The following is a 22,919-nucleotide window of genomic DNA, read 5'->3' on the forward strand; positions in this document are numbered from 1 at the left end:
TCTCATAAGAAAAGGACAATTATCCTAATTTGCAGCTAGCTGTTTTTCTAGCCCATCATGTAATAAACTTAAATAAAAACTACAGCTTTATTTCTATTAAAAAAACACACTTTCAATCTTCTTCTTTTTTTTTTTTTTTTTTGGCTTCAATTTGGATTTCCCCTTTACACATTTAAAGAATAAAGAAATAGTGCTCTAATAGTAAACTTATGAGAAGCTTGTGGCAGTGCAGTCCTGTCCCTCCCCAGAAGAGCATCTGGCCATGCAGTCCCCATCTTCCTCTCAGAGTAGCAGAGGCCAGGTGAGCTACAATTTATTTTATTTTATTTTTTCTTTCGGTACGCGGGCCTCTCACTGTTGTGGCCTCTCCCATTGCGGAGCACAGGCTCCGGACACGCAGGCTCAGCGGCCATGGCTCACGGGCCCAGCCACTCCGTGGCATGTGGGATCTTCCCAGACCGGGGCACGAACCCGTGTCCCCTGCATCGGCAGGTGGACTCCCAACCACTGCGCCACCAGGGAAGCCCCAATTTTTTAAATTTAATTTAAATTTTTTCTTTATGGAAAATGTTTTAAACAGAACTATATTTCCCAAAATACATCATACATAATATCTCTAGTCCCATGAGATATCACCAAAAAAATGAGTTCAGTGCTCAAATTAAGATTCCTCTGGAAGATTGACGCTGAAACAAAAGAAACACAATTTGCTTCACTTTGTTGAATCCAACATTTCCCAAACGTTTATTCATGGAATATTATTTTCTAAGAAGCATATGAAGGAATACTAGCATTCTGCAGAACACCCTTTAAATAAAGGTTGACACTGAAGGAGAGCAAACTTAGGGGTCACATTTCAGTTACTACATACTTTGCTGTAGATTTCACATTTTATGCTTATAATTACAGAAATATATTAACTCATAAATAAACAGTGGTCTTTTTCATATTAACTGAAGAGTGACTATTCATTCACCCATTAACTCTATAACTAATTGTGGCTTACAGATGCATTTTTTAACCTTAAGAACGATGAAAATTTGATCCAAATAACTGAAAATCATTAAAGGCTATTGCCTATTAAACTTTATTAAACTATATTTTCCAGTTCTTAACTTACTACCTGGCAATAATTTAAGTGTGTTTGTTGGGGACTTCCCTGGTGGTCGTGTGGCTAAGACTCCACGCTCCCAATGCAGTGGGCCCGGGTTTGATCCCTGGTCAGGGAACTAGATCCCACAAGCCACAACTAAGATTCAGCAGAGCCAAATAAATAAATATTTTTTAAAAATGTGTTCGTTAATTTAATGACTACCAAGACTTTATAGTACAGTTTCCTAAGAAAAAGCATATTATTTACATCTGAGTTTACAAATGAGAGAAAAATAGTTCTATGTTTACCTATGTCAAAGAGAACATCAGAATATATATATATATATATAAAATCATCTAGAGATGTTTAGGCAAATGTTTTGCAAAAGAGTAAATTACATGAATAAATGAAAAAGTACATCTCCAAACTTTAATAATGTACTAAAAATATCAGTTGTCAGATCTGCATATAGACATAATTTAAAACTCTAAAAGTCATTTCATTCTTTGCATTATCAATTTTAACTTTATCTATCTTTATCTAACTTTATCTAACTTTATCTATATTATTTATTAATCTAATATCCTTCCTGTATAATCTTTGGAAAAGGTATTCAATAGGAGCCCTGTAAACAAAATTTTGTGTTCATATCTAAACCACTATGTGCTCTATCAATGTTTTGTTCATAAAATGTTTGTATATTTGGAAATGGATGATGAATAATCACAAAACTGGGGCTTCAAGCTCACCACAGGGAAGGAACTAAATCAATTTATTCAGATAAAGAAATGAGGCCCAGGAAAGTTTTGTAATTATGTCAAGGTCATGAAATGTATTAGTGGTATGATGATACCTAGGTCTTTTTATGTTTAGATTTTTTTTTTCTATCACATTTTCTGTCACAATGTATTCATCCTATAAATAGGAAAATGTTTTATAGTGCTTTGCTTAGAGAGTACTGTCAAATGCAAATTTTCAAAACACACAAATTAGAGAGCAATTTATTGCCTTCCTACAACAGATTTCTTTTAATAATGTTACCTTAAAGCATTTAAAAATATTTACGGAAGAGTAACTAAAATTAAACCTTCAAGATAAATACTGCTGAAGATACAGAAACATGTGCACTTCAAATCCTTTGAATTCTACATATTCTCATCTATTTCAATATTATTGTACTTACTTCAGTAACTAAATTGATGTCTAAAATTAAGACTTGTCCATTAGTGTTTTCATAATACCGTGAATGAAGACTTAGATAATTCTTGCTACATTTTCCCTCATTTCTAAGACTCATAGTTAAAGGAAACAAAAATAAAAAAAGAAATCTAATAGACTAAATACCATTCACTTCCAGAATAAAATCTAAATCTCTCAACCTCGTCTACATTTGTCTTCATAACTAGGCCCATCCCTTACCCTCTTTCTCCCTTTTGCTGCATCTCAATGCCTTTGCACATACTGTTCCCTTACTTTTTTTTGCTCTGTGGAAAATTCCTACTCATCCTTCATGTTCTGATTTAGGTGTTTACCTCCTTTGTGACACTTTCCCATTGTCCTCAGGCAGAGCTGACTCCTTTTATACATTGTAGGCATGTATTCAAAAATATATAACCAAAATTTTTTAGCACTTTTTTGTTCTAAGGAGTGTACTTAATATTTCACATGATTTATTTCATTCAATTATCACAATAAACCTGTAAGGTAGTTAATTATATCCCCGTTTTATAGAAAAGGTGACTGGTGCTTACCAAATGTACATATTGCACTGAAATATATGTATTCTTGTATACGGTCTATTCTGGTCTAGCTTGATCCAAAGGTGGCATGTGCTTTAACTAAGATGAATAGAATGCATAGTTTTGTGCAACCCGACAAGAATTATTTGTCACATAGTGCAAATTTTGAAAAATATTGGAGAGCAGAGAGTTCAAGGTTATAATCTTTGCAAGAATCCAGTGTTATTGATTCAAGAGAGAACCATGTGACTTGAAAATCATGTAAGAAGTGGAAGGGGATGTTTATATTATGAAAACTGGTATTAACTAATAAAAACCCATAGCAAAATGGACAGCCACCCATATCTCATTGGGAAGGAATAAAAGCTTCTCAAAATACAGTTCCATAGACACTCAAAACTTGAAAAATAAGCATTTGTGGCTCCAAATTTCTATGCCATAAAGCGTGGACATAATTTTACCTTGGAAAAAGTCAAAAAAACAGTTATCAACTATTTTCATCGATGCAGAAAAAATCTTCAATATAAACCCATAGAATAACTAATTCTAAAAACTACAGAAATATGCTATAATTTTGTACGTCAAGAGTTAAATGGCAAAACCACATTCATAATAAAAGCACACTAAAACACAAATGAAATCATGAGCAGCCTGCGCTTGGGTGTTTTGAGTAAAAAATCATCCAATTTTGCTAAATATCACGAAGAAAAAAATCTTGCACACCTACATACAGCCCTTTCTGTGTCTGAGTCAGTTATTTTTAATTAAATACTCATTAGAAATAAGAGAAATATGATGAGACTAAGCACTGTCATATTTTGGGAGGGAAAAGCAAAGCAATAAATGAATAGATTAAAGCCAATTAATAAATCTTTCTCAAAAGGCATAGCACTGTAGGGATAATTATGAATGTTCTTTTTCCAATTATGGATTAGACATGGTAAGTGGTCTGTTGTGTACAAGTAGATGATATTAAATGGGACAATTCTCTCTGAGTTCCAACTGTAGATGCCAAGAACAGATTTGCCCTGGTAGCAAGTGGTAATTCAATTCTTCAGCATCAGCAGAATAACCACTTAATATCGCTTCCTATGGAGGAACCTCTCCCAGGTAATTTGGTAAAAGAACCTTGCCTGAAATAAAAATTAAAGTATTTATGTTTAGGAAACTCCATGAAGCTCAAGTGACATCTTACATCAGTGATCTGTATTAGGGAAACTGGGATTCATTACATACAGGTATCTATCCTATAATATAAGGATCATTTTAATTTAAAAAATATACCACTGCCATACATAAAGTAAATATTTAGAGTTATTTTCTATAATGAGAACAAGTCTAGAGTATAACACAGCCTGTTAAAGGTAATAAATCCATTTATGCAATATCTCCCATTCTGGCTTCTGTAAAATTGTGGCTGCTACCTTGTGTTTACAATCAGTCACCTAAGCAATCAGCTGCGCTTTTGTTTTTTCAGTTGTGAGACAGAAAAGCAAGGAACCAGAATGGTTTTTTTTCCATGCACAAGAAGCTTAGGGGAGAGAGAGAGAGAGAGAGAGAGAGGAAGAGGAAGAGAAAGAGAAAGAGAAAGCGAAAGTGAAACGAAAGCGATGGGGCAAAAAAAGAAAAGATAGCAAGTAGAGCAGGGGTATCTGTATAGGAGCATCCTACACCCACCCAGAGTGGAGGACCTGAGTAGGGCAGATGAAACGGGGAAGAACACCTTTCCTGATGCATCTCAACACAATATTTGTTCTATTCAAAGTAAGAGTGAGAGAATAATGACTTTCTTAAATGGCCAATCATTCCAGAAATAAAGAAGCCATGTTTTACAATGTTAACCTTAGAGCAAAAATAAATTCAACTTTTACACTTTCATTCCAACCACTGTCACTGTATACCAAATATAAAGATAAAAAGACATGGTATTTGCCTATGTATTAGGAATGAAATTGGAAGAAACTGTTTTACTCAAGGTACTTGACTACATATTTAGATGACCAAGAAAAGTGAAATCCTTAATGATGTGCAAAGGAATTACCCATATATATGATTTGCATTTTATGTTTTGAACTTTTCTAAGTAGGCAGCACAAATGTTCGTTGAATGTGTTAATCTTCCAGCACCTGTTCAGTAACTAAAAAAAAATCCTCCTATTGATTTAAACACGAGAAACATCAAAGTGAAAATGCGATGACTGTGGAATTACATTTGTCTAACTTTTTATGCATCCGTATATTAGACCCTCACTTCATTTCTCTCAGTCCTTTCATGCTCTCTGCCTTTCTTGCTTGACAAGTACTTTCTTAGTAACTCCTATAGTCCTTTGTTTCTCCAACCTTAGTGAGCATTTTTCCCTTCTGGCCTAGAAAAGCCTTAGACAGTTATTTTGATAACAGACTTCTTGGCAGGCAGCAGGGTCTCCTGTGCTCTGAACTGCTCTCAGAGGCAGCGCTAATTGACCAAGAGATGATATTGTGGAGTGTCCTCCACAGCTCATCCTTTAAAGCACAGAACATACATTAATGAGTCACCTGAGAAATAAAATTAAGAGTTTATGAAGTAGATTAAGATAATAGAGAAAACACTTCAGCATTTCATTTTAAATTTCTTATTCTTAATTTCTTTAATATACTTTGCAGTTCATGTAAGAGAAGCATAATGAATGTTTTAAAAACATTCATTTTTGATTTTTAAAACAATGTTTTAAAAATCAAGACGATCCAAACTTACAAGTATGTTGCTGGTATAACTGGATATTAGGACTGTTTGAGAGATCCTAATATAGTTAAAATTAGAGATGGAGAAAGAGGCCAGGGCTGGACTTTGGATGTTCTTGGATTGACTCTTACAATTTTGGCAAATAGGTGTTAGGCTTTGAAAGATGTTATGCAGAAGAAGTGGTAATATGATCAAGGTTTTGTTTTCGTTTAAAAATAATATTTTCTAATAGTTTGGAATATTTGGAGGGATGGAAGACTAAATGAAGGAGACTTGCCAAAATATTATTAAATTAGCCCAAGAAAGAGTTGAGGGCCTTAACAAAAAAGGAAAGGACCAGGAGTTGATATGAAGGAATGGACAGAAGGAATACTAAGAAGTAAAACTGTCAAGTCTTGTGACTACTTGGACACGTCAAGGGTAGGGACAGGGGTAATGATTCTAAGCTTTCTTGCTTGGATGCATGGGTAGATGAGGATTCACCAGGATAAGGAAACAAGCTGGGATGGATGAGCAGGCTGAGGTAGGAAGGAATAAAATTGACTTTTGTAGGTGAGCTAAAATTATAAGTTTATTCATTCTTTGAATATTTATTTTGTGCCTAGTATTTGCCAGGTACTATTATTAGTGCTGGAGACACAGTAAAGAAAGAACATTCATGATCCCCTTGTAATCTACTATGGGTAGAATGACAATAAACAAGGAAGTGAGTGTAAAAATAAATCAGATCTTTTCAAAGAGTGACATAATGTATAAAAAATAAAATATATGATACAAAAAAGAGTAACTGGGAGGGATTCTATTTTTGAACAGGTGATCAGGAAATGCCTGTCCTAAGAATTGACACTTGAGCCTGACTGCCAAAAAGAAAACAACCATAAGAGGACCTAAAGGGAGAGCACTTCAAGTAGAGGAAACTGCTGGCATTAAGGATGAGAACAAGTACAGCATCATGGAAGTTCATCAGTTTAGTAACCAAGGAGAGTATGGTATGATACAAGATTTGAGATGTGGGCAGGTTTCTGTGGGACACACAGGTTGTCAGATCCCGTAATGAGTTGGCTAGGTGACTTTGGACCTTAAGAGAGGAGATTGGGATATGGATAAAAATATAGGCATCATCTATTTACAGTTGCTAGTTGAAGCCATGAGATTAAGAACATGTGATGAGACAAGAAAGCTAAGAAAGAAGCATGAGAAAAATTAGTATTTAACAGGTGAGCAAAAGAAGAGAAATTATCCATGGTAACAAACATGATGTTCAGAAAATTAAGTGGGTAAAGGGGAGATTGCAAAGTCTCAGAATAAAAGAGAACAAATAGTTTCAAGAAAAAGGAAGAGATCAACAGAGTTAAATGTCATGAATAACAAGACAAAAATGTTTCTAACACAATACGGCAAATAAGATCATTGGTGAATTTTTCTTAAACAGTTTATTTTCTCACACAGTTCACACAAAGAAAAACATGATTGCAGGAGAGTGAAGAGCAAAAATCTGAATGTAGTAGAGTAAAAAGTAAATTAAAAGTGTGTGAAGAAGTAGCCATAGCTGATGAAGACTGCTTTTTCAAGGTACTTGTTTTGGGAGAAAGACTATTGGACTGGGAACATTATTTAATGATAGAAGTTTGAGTACACTTATAGGTGGTGAGGAAGGAATAGTGGAAACAAAAAATCAAAAGAGGAAGTTAACAATAATAGCCCAACCCAATAGATGGAAGGATTTGATCACCCCTCCACAGCCAATATTTCAGGGATTAGCTTTGATTATGAGACATCTTTTTTTTAAACCGTAGCCATTTGAAACAACTAAAAATCTTTATGTGTACACCTCATCAAAGAAGATATACTGATGGCAAATAAGCATATGAAAAGCATATGAAAAGATGCCCCGCATCGTGCCATCAAGAAAATGCAAATTGAAACAACAATGATGTACCACTACACACCTATTAGAAACAACCAAAATCCAGAACACTGATAACATTAAATGCTGACGAGGATGTGTAGCAACAGGAACTCTCATTCACTGTAGGAATGCAGAATAGTACGGTTTGGTGGTTTCTTACAGAATTAAACATATTCTTACCATATGATTCAGCAATCACACTCCTAGGTATTTACTCAAAGGAGTTGAAAACTTACATCCATCCAAAAACCTGCACATGCATGTTTATAGCAGTTTATTCATAATTGCTGAAACTGGAAAATAATCAAGCTGTCCTTTAATAGGTAAAAGGATAAACAAACTGTGGTATATCCAGACAATGAAATATTATTCAGCACTAAAAATAGATGAGCTATCCAGCCTTGAAAAGACATGGAAGAATCCTAACTGCATATTACTAAGGGAAAGAAGCCAATCTGAAATCTTCTACTATATGATTCAAATTATATAACATATATATATATATGGATACAGCACAAAAATAAGTGGTTACCGTGAGTTGGTAGGAGGAAAGGAAGAATATAGGCCCAGAGGATTTTAGGACACTGAAAATCCTGTGTATGATACTATTATGATTGATACATGTCATGACACATTTGTCCAAACCCAAAGAATGTACAACACCAATAGTGAACCCTAGTGTAAACTATAGACTTTGGGTGACTATGATGTGTTAATACAGGTTCATCAAATATAATGTACAATTCTGGTGGAGGATGTTGATAATGGGAAGGCTATGCATGTCTGGGTTGGGAGGAGGGAGGTATATGGGAAATTTCTATACTTTCTCTTAATTTTGTTCTTAACCTAAAACTGCTCTAAAAATAAAATCTTAATGAAAATATTTATGTGATTATATCATGTATATTATATGTCTCAAGATTATGAAATTTAAAAAAACACCTATCTCTACAGTGAAAATGCAAAGAAATTATAAAACTCTTAATGGTGAAGTCACATGCTTTGTTGTACCAGAAACTTAAGGGTTGCTGTTGTTTTGATGACAGTGCTAAGGAGCAGGGAAAGATCTCTTGAGGTCCTAGAATCAAATCACTCATATGATTACATACAATACCTATCTAGGAGCTCTTTCCCTACTAGGTCATTTACTAGCCAAATGTCTTAGTCATTTTCAATATTTTGGTCCTCCATTTTCTCCTAAACCTAAACATTCAAAATCTCCCTGCCCCTGATACCAAGTTTAAAAAAAAAGCTTCCTTTTAAATGCCTGGAAGATTCTCTGAAAGCATAGCTTCAAATGCTAAGTCAAAAACAGCAGAAAGTGATGTGACTGTCTACCTGACACAAATTCTGACCTTTAGATAATATATTATTGGAATAAAGGTGATAAAGAATGGCTTATTCAGAGACACATGATCTAGAAGTTAAGGGAACTTCCATCTATTAAAAATCTATTAGAATTTGGCTATTGTTTATGGTTAATGAAAAATGAAAAGGTTGACTGCTTATTTGATCCTTGGCCTCAAAAGTTCTGTATCTTGATGAAGTTACCTTGGTCCTCTTAACTCTAACTGTTCAATGACCTCTTGGCTTGCCATTTTCCTGGTTTTTCTTCCCTAACAATCTAATCTTTCAATTTTTAGGAAGTATGATGCTTTGGTGTTTCTGGTCCTTGCTTTTTCTGCATATATTATAATAATTGCTAGGGTCTCTCACCTAGTCAGAGTATAATTCAAAAAACTTTACTTAGATATGCATAGAGGTAGAGGACTTAATATATTTTGTGAAAAGGTCTTACAAATTCAGCACGTTATTTCTTTCAATTTGTAGGAATGTAGATGATGGAAGCTGTGAGCCCAGCATAATACTATCAACATAAAGTATTTAACAGCTTGAATACTAATTTATCAAATATTATTTCAAAATGAATTGTGAGAGAAGAGCTTTCTGTATCAACCAATTATATAGCAGCTGCTATGTGCCAGGTATTCTTCTTAGCACTTTTCAAATACTAACTTATTTAATCATTATAAATAACAACAGAATGAGGTAGGTACTGTTATTAACACTAAGAATGGTGCAACAGAGGTTAAAGGGTTAAATAATTTGCCCAAGGCTACATAGCTAGTAAGTACCAAAGCCAAGGTTTACACTCAGATAATTTGACTCTAAAAGATGGTGAACTTACTAGCACACCATGCTAAGTTTTTGCTAAAACAAGGAAAAGAAGTCCTCAAGGAAGTAGCAGAGAGAAGCCTTGAGAGGGGATTTTCCTGTGGCTGGATGAGGGGAGATCTGACAAAAGTTTTCACCTTCCTTTGGAGTTCTCTCTTTTAATCTCTATGGCAATACAGCATGCTGTTCCCTGTCTAAAGCTCTGCTCAGCGATGACCAGAATTAAACCTCTCTGCTTCCACTTGGCACAGTTAAAGCAGGCTAGCATAATTGCAAACATAACTTACAATACCAAGCATAAAAAAGTTTTTTTTAAAGAGAGAAAATCCGAGAAACATAAAATGTTAAGCTAATAAGTACACATATCAGATTCAACAATGACTGAGGTTCATAGACCTTATTATATCCCATATTTATTTCCTTAATAGTTTCTCACTCCAAAGAACTAAATCTCCCCAACTACCTACTCTGTCACCTCATTGAAGGGTTATATTGATGGGAAACAATTTATTCCTTCATTTTGTCAATCGTCTATTTATGGCCTTCTAAGAAAATAAAAAGAGCAGATTCTTCTCTATCACTCTCCTCGGAAGTCCATTTAGTTTCTGATGTAGGTTTTCAGGGATTCTTGCCTGGCACAACTGTAGCCATTGGAAACACTACCATCTACCTAAGCTGGAGCATGTTGTCCACAATATAATATAATAATATACAGCAATTATGCAAAAAGGATTACATATAAATAGTAATAGAAATCTTTTCCTGTTCAAAACTATTTCCACAATTAGGTGAGAAATTATATTTAGAATTTTGCTTTTCCTACTTATAAACTTAGAATACATTACTAGAAAAAAATAATATCCAGGTAGCAATTTCTCAGGCTACAATTTTTTGAAGAAAGTAGTCACTCAGCACTTAAGAGTCAGAAAGCAAAAATTACATCTACTAATGAATGTGTTGTATTTTTATTAAATGTATTCTATAAATATTTTACATTTTATAAGTCTGTAGTAGTGTACACAAATCTATAAACTGCATCAGTTAAAATAAATGGAACACCTCCCCTGTCTCTAAGGAATATGTGGCATTACATAATTTTCTATCCATTTTTGCCAGTATGGAATTACATAAGATAAGCAACATTTTGGCACCAAATCATCAACAAGAAGGCAAATTTTCACTGTATCTTATTGATGTATTTAACAAGACTTTTATAACTAAGAGGTGACACTTTACTTTTGCATACCTTAGCAATGCATTAATATATTCACTTTAATTTTTATAGTGTACAGATAATTTATGATACTTTAATAATAGGAGAATACAAATAATTTAAAATTCTTGGTGCATGCATTAAAATGACCTTCCCATTTAGATTTAATATTCTATTGGTTCCAACCCCAAAATTAGAAAGTGAGAGGTGAAGTGTGGACAAAGTCAAAAATATCTTCCTTTAAAGACAAATGTCAAGGAAAACTCGAACTTTTTTATATAACGATAGCACAATGACTTTCAAAGTTCCATACTGAAGCTCCCACACACAGCAAACTTGATGGTCCTAAACTGATGTGCCTTCAAAAGTTCAAGGGTTGAAACAAAAAACAGAAGTTTTGCTTATAGAGCCTCAAAAAGCCTTAAACTGCTTTAACCTCCTAAGGACAGATTATGCCTAGGAAAAATCTGCAGGGCCTCCAAATCAAGGTTGGTATATGCATGTCAGTGATCAATGTGATTTTTGAGGAATAAATACATTCTTTGCAAGCAGCTGAAAAGCAATTATGCTAAGAAAGACAGAGAAACTTTTTCCTTGACTATTATCAAAGACAAATAGCCTAGATGGCATAGGATTTTGCATAGTCACTTTTTTTTGGTTTTAATTTAGAATAAAAAGACCAAAAGGGTTGGAAACAGGATTTTCAAATGAAAAATGGACAGACTTACTGGTACATGCCATGGAAGGTGGGTCTTGTTCAGCTCGAAAGTAACCCTTTTCACACTGACAGACAGAAGTTGCTTCCATGTAGGTTAAACTGTGTGGAGGACATTTAGAACACTTTGTGTTGCCAGCAAATGCTTTATAGAATCCTGGTCTGCAAGCTGCGAACATAGGAAAAACAATATTTTTTATTATCGCTTATTTTATTTGTATGTGTACAACATATTTTAACTTATACACACTTTGGATGGCAGAGTTCAGTTCACACATACACAGAAAAGTCAATACATGCTAATATTAATGAATGAAATTAGTAATTCAAAATAAGTTACCCAATGGGGACTTCATATTTTAGCTGAGGTTGCTACTTTTAAAAGGCATACTTGAAACAAAAATATGCAAAATAACAGTGCTTACCAATGTATGGGAATGCCCACATTAAGGGAGACAATTGTGTAGCTCTGGGAGATGGCATTAAATAACATTGAATCATACCCTTTAAAATTGATTTCCATTCCATTTCTCCCTCAGCTCTTCTGAGTATTTAAGGAGAAAGTCCCAGGGTAGTGTGGGTATATCTTTAACATCTTCCTTACATGCTAAATATTTTTTGAACAAAATGAGAGCTGGCCTTAGACTCAGATTGTAGCAGGACATAGCTATAGTTTGATAACACTGCTTCATTTTTATCAAGATCATTTTTTATTTTTCTGTGGCAAACAATTTTCTATTTATTATATTGAAATAAATTCATTTAAAAATTTAATTTTAAAAGTGGGTAGACAAAATATCAAGTAAATAAGGTATATTTGTTATGCACATATGACAAAAATCATGAAAACTGTAGGCTAATGACTAAATTTTCACAAAACAATGAAAATGAAATGTAAGTGACTAAAGTTATGCTGTCAAATGTTTCACTGAACCTCATTTTCTATTCACTTAAATCCATGCTGTCATTTTCACTGAACATTTTCATAGGAATGGAAGTCCTACAAAAAAGGATCCTACGATAAGCTACACATCCAGGGTCCTGAATGGTGGGGGGTTTAATTGTTTCTAGTCTCAAAGAAATGACTGCTGGCCACTTTCTAAATTAAAACTGTTATACAAAATAAAAGAAGTGTAATTTTCCAGTGACAAATATTATGTTAAAAAATATTTTAACAAGCTATGTATTTTAACTCAACACATTTTCACAAAATGTTCTGTGTAAAAATAAACAAGAATCTTAATTTAACAATAATGAATCTATGAGTAAGGCTTCTGCTTATATATTCAGGAAGGAAAAAAAGTATTTGAAATCTGATACATATTTTATATTTAGAGCACATTCCAATTAAAACTAGCCACATTTCAAGCATGCAATAACCTCATGTGGCTGGCTAGTGGCTACCGTATTGGATAGTGCAGTTTTGAACACAGAAATCTGTTCATTACATCTCCTTGTATAAAAATCTTTGATGACTTCTCATCATCTTTACATTAAAGTTTAAAATATTTACCTTGGATTACAAGTTTACCCATGGTTTGCCTACAGTTCACCCATGGCTTCACCCTGCCTACAGTTCCAACCACATCAGATAAAGCTGCTTCCCTCTCAAACTCCCTCTGTTAAGGCTTTGCCCTTCTACTGTCTATTCTCAACTCAGCAGGCAGTGATCTTAGAAAATACATCAGATCATTTTATCACTGGGCTCTGGGCCTTCCAATGGCTTTCCTCTCTCCTAGAGTAAAGCCAACTGCCCTATTAATTGCCTACCACGCATTGCATGATTTTGCTCCCCATCCATTCCCTGTGACCCTGCTTTGCATCTTCTACCTCTTTTTTTGTATCAAGCAGTCTGCTCCAGCCACAGTGGCCTCCTTCAGAATCTTGGGCATCCAAAGCATTCTCCTGCCATTGGGCCTTTAGTACTTGCTCTTATCCAGCTGTCTGTATAGTTTTCTCCCTCCCTTACATCAGGTCTTTATTCAAACATTACCATATTAATAAAGCCTTCCCCGATTCCCCTTTTTATATTGCAACTCCTGCTACATCCTACCTACCCGAGTAATCCATATTACTCTCCATTCTTATTCCTGTCTTCAAAGAACTTAACAACATCTGACACTCGATATGTTTAATTTTTTAAGCCATTTCCCCTTAAAATGTATGCCCTATGAGGGTAGAGATTTTTTTTTTTGGTCTGTTTTGTTTACTGAAGTGTTTCTAGGGCCTAGAAACAGTGTTTCTAGGCCTAGAACAGGCATTACTTGGCCCTCAATGAGTATTTGGTAAATGAATGAATGAATGAATGAATGAATTGCTGAGGGACTCCGTTAATTTCTGAGTTTACTCTGCTCTTTGTTCTGCTTTGAGCCTTTTCCTCTGTTGAACAATCTCTTCTCTCTATCCCCACCCTACGACCCACTCATCTTGCTGACTCCTAGTCATCTTTCAAGTCTCACTTCTTTTAGAAAGCTCTACCTGGGCTTCCCTGGTGGCGCAGTGGTTGGGAGTCCGCCTGCCGATGCAGGGGACGTGGGTTCGTGCCCCGGTCTGGGAGGATCCCACATGTTGCGGAGCGGCTGGGCCCGTGAGCCATGGCCACTGAGCCTGCGCGTCCGGAGCCTGTGCTCCGCAACGGGAGAGACCACAACAGTGAGAGGCCCGCGTACCGCAAAAAAAAAAAAAAAAAAAAAAAAAAGAAAGCTCTACCTGACTCCCTAGACTAGTTTCTCTAAGCACCTGTGCCTTTTCCATGTTAGTAATCCCTTGACAGTTATTTGTTTAATGGCTGTAAGTGCCACAAGGACAGTTTGGCACAGTGCTTGTCATAAAGTTGGTGCTTGGTACTTATTTGTTTTATTGAATTGGACAGCATGTGAGTACTCTGCTAATTAAATTCCTGCAGAAGATAATGCGTGTCTACTCAGTGCATGTTCTGATCATGGCATAATTCATCTCACTACAAATTTATAGATTTTTTTTTGGCTTGTTGCATTACTCTAAGTAAGGGATGGAAGCAGGTAGTAAAAATCTTGAAACTGATTCAACTACAACTCAAGAATGATTATTTTAATATTCCAATTGAAACAAAATCTTTCCAATTAAAATTACTATCCATGTGAGTTGTTTTTTTCTTTTTTTTTGCCTACTGCAAAACTACAAATACAAATTGGATATTGTTGCAGCAACTCTCAAGTCTATCCCTGATTTCAAATGCTTGTTAACTCAAAATTGCCCTTGAAAACCTTAAAATTTTGAACTTATAAAATATATTTGGATTCTTAAATTACTACCTTATTTTAATATTAGGGTTTAGTCTACAATTTCATTTAAACATTAATGATGATGCTGTTAAAATGTTAGAAAACCACTGTTGTAGGCAGTAACATCTTCTTATATAGCACACATTAATGGTATACAGCATGCACTTCTGTTTTTAGCCTGAATCATATTATACAACTACTTGATCATGTTATCACCTCAACTTCTTGTAACTGCCACAAGCCAGACACGGGCCTTACCATTCTTATATCTACAATGCTTTAGCATATTTTGAGTATATATTTAAGTTTTTATAAATGCCTGAAAAGTTGAATGAGTGAATAAATAAGTGGTTAATTCACTAATGTCTCATATGAGATCACTATAATTCTGTAAATAGAATGAGCATGCTATATAGCTTTTAGTTAGTACTTTTAGGTTTTGTTTGTATTTGTTAAAAATGGGATATCAGTCCCTACATCTTGAGAACTTTTAAATTACTTTCTTATTCATCTCTTCTTTCTCTACCACTTCCTTATTTCTCTGTTTATAGGGTATGTGAACTTCATTTCCAAAAAACAAACCACCAAAAATAAGAATGTTTCCCAACATATATCAATACTGCACATGGAAAGTAAAATATTATCTGATTCAGTGGTTTCTAATGTTTTCTTTTAGAAGGAGCTATTCAGATATCGACTTTCAGATTAAACCTTCATTTTAGTACCTCTCAATTTCTCTATATTTCTATATTCAAAACATTCATGACTATATATATATATATATATATATATAAGATCATAACATGTATGTTCTTTTTGTATGAACATTTACTTTAAAATGTCATTTAGAAATCTGGCTTATTACCACCTTTTCTTCCTTCTTTCCTCTTCAAATATCATTTTCCTAAAATGTCGACACACTGCTGTGTAGATATATGTTTACATATTTATGAACAGAAGGATTTAGTGTTATTGATTTTTCAATATTGAGATAATATCAATAAACTTTAGATTGTTTTCATCAATTATCAATTATAACATGGAAATCTCTCCAGGTCAATGGTTGTAGTTAAGTCACTGTGATATATTTGTAGTATATGTGTCAACAATCTCCCAGTTGGAAGAAATACTTTATAAACTATGCTGCAGTAAACATCCCCATGATGATACTTATATTTCAGTTCCCAAGAGTAGGCACTCTGGGCCAGGGTATGTTTATTATTTGTTTTAACACATATTTCCATGTTACATTCCTAAACATTTCTAAAACGCACAATAATGTAAGTGAGCACCCTAATCTTTCACCCTGCTAATCCCTATAATTAATGTTAGTCACTCTTTTACCTTTTGACAATATGTGGAGTTAAATATTATTACTTTAATTGAAGTTTCCTAATTGCCACTAATGCTCCACATTTTTTTTCATATTTTTATTGGTCATTTGTTTATACTTTTCTATGAATTGCCTTTTATATCCTTTTCTATTGGTTGCTTATCTTCTATTAATTTATTGGGTTGGCCAAAAAGTTCATTCAGGTTTTTCCATAACATCTTACAGAAAAACCTGAATGGCCTTTTTGGCCAACCCAATATAAGTGCTATTTATTAGCAATATTAATTTTATATTTGTCATTTTTGTTATATATATTTTTGTATCAATTTTCTAATGACGTGCATAAAAGTCACATTCATAATAGCATAAAACACAGTAAAATACTTAGGCATAAATTTAATCAAGGAAGTGAAAGACCTGTACAAAGAAAACTACAATATTTTGATAAAGGAATTGAAGAGAATACAAAACAATGGAAAGATACCCCATGTTCATAGATTGGAAGAATTAATATTGTTAAAATGTCCACACTATGCGAAAGCAACTAAAGATTCAATGCAATCCCTATCAAAATTCCAATGGCATTTTTCATAGAAATATAAAAAACAATCCTAAAATTTATGGAATCACAAAAGACCCCAATAGTCAAAGCAATTCTGAAAAAGAATAACAATGCTAGAGGCATCACACTTCCTGATTTCAAACTATACTACAAGGTTATATGAATGGAAACAGTATGGTACCAGCATAAAAATACACACATAGGCCACTAGAACACAATAGAGGGCTCCAAAATAAACTCCTACATAAACAATCAAATATATAGGTCAAGGGAGCTAAAAATACTCAATGGCAAAAGGATAGTCTCTTCAATAAATGATGTATAACAACATACAGAAAAGTGAACTTGGACTTGACCAGACACCACTCACAAAAATTAACTCAAGGGCTCCTCTGGTGGTGCAGTGGTTGAGAGTCCGCCTGCCAATACAGGGGACACAGGTTCGTGCCCCGGTCCGGGAAGATCCCACATGCCATGGAGCGGCTGGGCTCGTGAGCCACGGCTGCTGAGCCTGCGCGTCAGGAGCCTGTGCTCCGCAACGGGAGAAGCCACAACAGTGAGAGGCCCGCGTACCGCAAAAAAAAAAAAAAAAAAAAAAAAAAAAAAATTAACTCAAAATGAATTAGAAACTTAAACATAAAACCTGAAACTGTAAAACTTCTAGAAGAAAACATAGTGGAAAAGCTACTTGATATAGGTCTTGGCAATGATTTTTTTAGAATATGACAGCAAAAGCACCAGCAACGAAAGCAAAAATAAACAGTGGGACCACATCAAACTAAAGAGCTTCAGCACAGCCAAAAAACAATAAAAATAATGAAAAGGCAACCTATAGAATGGGGCAAAATATTTGCAAACCATATATCTGATATATCTGATAAATATAAAATATATAAAGAACTCACACAACTCAATAACAACAACAGCAACAACAATAAAAAACATACAGTTAAATAAAAAATAGAGGAACTGAACAGACATTTCTTTAAAGAAGACATACAAATGTCCAACATGAATGCTCAATATCACTAGTCATCAGGGAAATGTAAATGAAAACCACAAGGATATATCACCTCACGAGTGTTAGAATGGCAGTTATCAAGACGACAAGAGATACATGATGGCAAGGATGTAAAGAAAAGGGAACCCTTGTGTACTGCTGGTGGGAATGCAAGTTGGTGCAGCCAATATGGAAAACTGTATGGATGTTCCTTGGAAAATTAAAAATAGAGCTACCATGTGACCCAGCAATCTGTTTCTGGGTATTAGGAAATAAAAACAGGATATGAAAAAGTTATCTGCACTCCCATGTCCATTATAGCATTATTCTCAATAGCCAAGATATGGAAAAAATATGTGTGCATCAACAGATGAATGGATAAAGAAGATCTACAGTGATTCTACATTTTAGTTGAAAGTGATGCTACCACTTTGGGGGACTATTTGGCAGTATCTACTATATATATATATTTTTTTTCTAGACATCCAGTAATGACAGTTTCCAACTTTGTCTTTCATTATTCCTTTTTTGCATATTCCTTAAGTCAGAGTAAATTTACTTTTCCGAATAAGTAAAACCATTGCCAAAGAGAAAACACCCCTTGATTCACTGTACTATGTATTAGTAATAACACCTACAGCAAAACCATTTATAATCATTGAGCATTCGGAATGAGTCAGATGTTGTGCAACGCACTTTCTCTACAGTTTTTTAGTTATTCTTACAAAAATTAGCTACAAAGGATATGGCCTTTGGAACTAGATTACATGGCTTTGAGTCCTGCTTCTGTATTTTACTAACCCTTCACTTCAGGCAACTTATTTTTCTGTGCATCATTTTTCTCATCTGTAAAATGGGGCACCTAACTGAGAGCTTGTTGTGAGGATTTAATTAATTAATACATGTAAAGTGATCAGAAGCGTGCCTAGCATATTATTATAAAGATGAGGAAACTGAAGTTAAGCGATATAAAGTAAGTTTCTATGACAGATTGTGTTTTCCAAAAATGGCTCCAACAGTATTTCCCACCCTACATTGGCTTCTGACTATGTCTCATAGATACTCTTTCCCATAGAGAGCTCAGGTTTATATTCCCTCCTCTTAATCTGGGTGTGTTTGTAATTACAGTGAGTTCCTTTGGAATGGTTACTTTTAGAAGCTAGTCACCAGGCCAAGGGGAAGGTCAAGCAGCCATGAAGAGGCCCAGGTGGAGAACTTAGGCCTTTGGTGCATGGCTGTGGCTGAGCTCCCAGCTGACAGCCATCACCACCCTGTCAGCCAGGTAAGTGAGCTACCTGGGATGTAGATTCTCCAGGCCCTAGTGAAGCTGCCCCCAAGTTTGGGGGGCACTTTCTTATGTAGATCGGAACACTTGCTGAAGGTCATATGGTAGAAGAGCCAAAAATTAAGGCTTAGTTCCATTCCTATCCATAATCTGAGTTCTCACCATAGAGTAAGTTAGGTACCCATCGTATTTGGAACAGCATGCCTACTCTGTTATCTAGCGCAGTGAAGGATTGAACCACAACTTTTAAAGGACAACTGGTGATGGTATTTGGATTATAAATAACTGTTGTAATGAAAAAATACTCTTTTGTGGGATTTAACTGACAGAGATAGCTTTAACTGATAGTTTCTTGTTCTCTTAGAAACTCTTCTTTTGTGTAAGAAGCAAAATAAATATAATTTTATTCAGACCATTAGAAATAAAAATGTATTCCACAACACTTACTTCATAAAAAATGCTTTATGTATATATATCCCCTCATTTTATGGAAAAAGTAAACAAGACATTTTATCTTCCAATGTAGAATTGAAGAATAGACTCATCATAAAATGGCTTGTGTGCATGATTTCAACATTTTGACCAAACTCACTCATCACTGCTCAAAGTCTCATATACTCTGACACCTCAGTAAAGTCTGACAACCATATCTTCTGCTGGCTTAGCAACAAACTTACAATCCATTCTTTAATCTGACAATTGTGAATGTCCTGCTGTCATGTATTCACGGGCCTAGCCGCTCCACGGCATGTGGGATCTTCCCAGACCAGGGCACGAACTCGTGTCCCCTGCATCGGCAGGTGGACTCTCAACCACTGTGCCACCAGGGAAGCCCTGTAAAATTTTTAATCAAAGTATAGTTCACTTAAAACATATTAGTTTCAGGTTTACAACACGGTGATTAGATATTTTTATAGATTATACTCCATATAAAGTTAAATATTGGCCATATTGACTGTATTGTACATTACATCATTGTATTTTATTTATTTTATACCTAGAATTTTGTACCTCTTAATCCCCTTCCCTTACTTTTCCTGTTCTCCCTTTCCTCCCCCAACTGGTAACCACTAGTTTGTTCTCTGTATCTGTGAGTGTGTTTCTGTTTTGTTATATTCATTTATTGGTTTTATTTTTTAGATTCCACATATAAGTGAAAACATACAATATTTGTCTTTCAATCTCTGACTTCTTTAACTAAGCATAATACTTTCAAGGTCCATACATGTTGTTGCAAATGGCAAAATTTCATTCTTTTTAATGGCTGAGTAATATTCCAATATACATCGACCACATCTTCTTTATACACTCACCTATGGATGGGCACTTAGGTTGCTTCCATATCTTGGCAATCATAAATAATGTTGCTATGAATACTGGGGTACATATATCATTTCAAATTAATGTTTATATTTTCTTCAGATATATACCCAGGACTAGAATTGCTGGACCATATGGTAGTACTATTTTTAATTTTTGAGGAATTCCATAGTGTCTATGCCAATTTACATTTCCACAAACAATGTACTCCATACCCTTGCCAACACTTGTTATTTCTTGTCTTTTAGACAATAGCCATTCTCACAGATGTAAGTTGATATCTCATTGTGATTTGATTTGCATTTCCCTAATGATTAATGATGTTGAGCATCTCTTCATGTGCCTGTTGGCCATCTGTATGCCTTCTTTGGAAAAATGTCTATTTAGGTCCTCTGCCTATTTTTCAACTTGGTTTTTGAGTAGTATGCATTTTGTATATATTTTGTATATTAACCCCTTAACAGACATATTTGCAAATATCTTCTCTCATTCAGTATGTTGTCTTTTTATTTTGTTGATGGTTTCCTTCATTTTACAAAAGCTTCTTAGTTTGAATAGCAGAATAACTGAGGCAGAAGAATGGATAAGTGACCTGGAAGATAAAATAGTGAAAATAACTACTGCAGAGCAGAATAAAGAAAAAAGAATGAAAAGAATTGAGGACAGTCTCAGAGACCTCTGGGACAACATTAAACACACCAACATTCAAATTATAGGGGTTCCAGAGGAAGAAGAGAAAAAAGAAAGGGACTGAGAAAATATTTGAAGAGATTATAGTTGAAAACTTCCCTAATATGGGAAAGGAAATAGTTAATCAAGTCCAGGAAGCACAGAGAGTCCCATACAGGATAAATCCAAGGATAAACACACCAAGACACATATTAATCAAACTATCAAAAATTAAATACAAAGAAAAAATATTAAAAGCACTGAGGGAAAGACAACAAATAACATACAAGGGAATCCCCATAAGGTTAACAGATGATCTTTCAGCAGAAACTCTGCAAGCCAGAACAGAGTAGCAGGACATATTTAAAGTGATGAAAGGGAAAAACCTACAACCAAGGTTACTCTACCCAGCAAGGATCTCATTAAGGTTTGAAAGAGAAATAATAAACCTTTACAGACAAGCAAAAGCTAAGAGAATTCAGCACCACCAAACCAGCTTTAAAACAAGTACTAAAGGAACTTCTCTAGGCAGGAAACACAAGAGAAGGAAAAGAGCTACAAAAACAAACCCGAAACAATTAAGAAAATGGTAATAGGAACATACATATTGATAATTACCTTAAATGTAAATGGATTAAATGCTCCAATCAAAAGACATAGACTGGCTGAATGGATACAAAAACAAGACCCATATGTATGCTGTCTACAAGAGACCCACTTCAGACCTAGGGACACATACAGACTGAAAGTGAGGGAATGGAAAAAGATATTCCATGCAAATGGAAATGAAAAGAAAGCTCGAGTAGCAATTCTCATAACAGACAAAATAGACTTTAAAACAAAGACTATTATAAGAGACAAAGAAGGACACTACATAACGATCAAGGGATTAATCCAAGAAGAAGATGTAACAATTGTAAATATTTATGCACCCAACATAGGAGCACCTCAATACATAAGGCAAATGCTAACAGCCATAACAGGGGAAATCAACAGTAACACAATCATAGTAGGGGACTTTAACACCCCACTTTCACCAATGGACAGATCATCCAAAATGAAAATAAATAAGGAAACACAAGCTTTAAATGATACATTAAACAAGATGGATTTAATTGATATTTATAGGACATTCCACCCAAAAACAATAGAATACAGTTTCTTCTCAGCTGCTCATGGAACATTCTCCAGGATAGATCATATCTTGGGTCACAAATCAAGCCTTGGTAAATTTAAGAAAATTTAAGAAAAGTTGTATCAAGTATCTTTTCTGACCACAATGCTTTGAGAATAGATATCAATTACAGGAAAAAATCTGTAAAAAATACAAACACATGGAGGCTAAACAATACACTACTTAATAACCAAGAGATCACTGAAGAAATCAAAGAGAAAATCAAAAAATACCTGGAAACAAATGACAATGAAAACACAATGACCCAAAACCTATGGGTTGCAGCAAAAGCAGTTCCAAGAAGGAAGTTTATAGAAATACAATCCTACCCTTTGCTGATGACAAGATACTATACATAAAGAACACTAAAGATGTTACCAGAAAGCTACTAGAGCTAATCAGTGAATTTGGTAAAGTAGCAGGATACAAAATCAATGCACAGAAATCTCTTGCATTCCTATACACTAATGATGAAAAATCTGAAAGTGAAATTAAGAAAACACTCCCATTTACCATTGCAACTAAAAGAATAAAATACCTAGGAATAAACCTACCTAAGGAGACAAGACCTGTGTGCAGAAAACTATAAGACACTGATGAAAGAAATTAAAGATGATACAAATAGATGGAGAGATATACCATGTTCTTGAATTGGAAGAATCGATATTGTGAAAATGATTATACTACTACACAAAGCAATCTACAGATTCAATGCAATCCCTATCAAACTACTACTGGCATTTTTCAC

At 34.6% G+C, this 22,919-nt stretch overlaps 1 protein-coding gene across 1 annotated transcript in view; it reads right to left on the reverse strand.

Annotated features, from left to right (window-relative positions):
- EPHA6 (EPH receptor A6) overlaps positions 1-22,919 on the reverse strand; it is an 868,762-nt gene that overhangs the window by 502,485 nt on the left and 343,358 nt on the right. Inside the window, exon 4 of the mRNA XM_019922241.2 lies at positions 11,579-11,734. Coding sequence (XP_019777800.1) covers positions 11,579-11,734 — 156 coding nt within the window. The remainder of the gene's footprint in view (positions 1-11,578; positions 11,735-22,919) is intronic.

This window comes from Tursiops truncatus, chromosome 4 (genome assembly GCF_011762595.2).
Source record: "Tursiops truncatus isolate mTurTru1 chromosome 4, mTurTru1.mat.Y, whole genome shotgun sequence".
Taxonomy (NCBI): Eukaryota; Metazoa; Chordata; class Mammalia; order Artiodactyla; family Delphinidae; genus Tursiops; species Tursiops truncatus.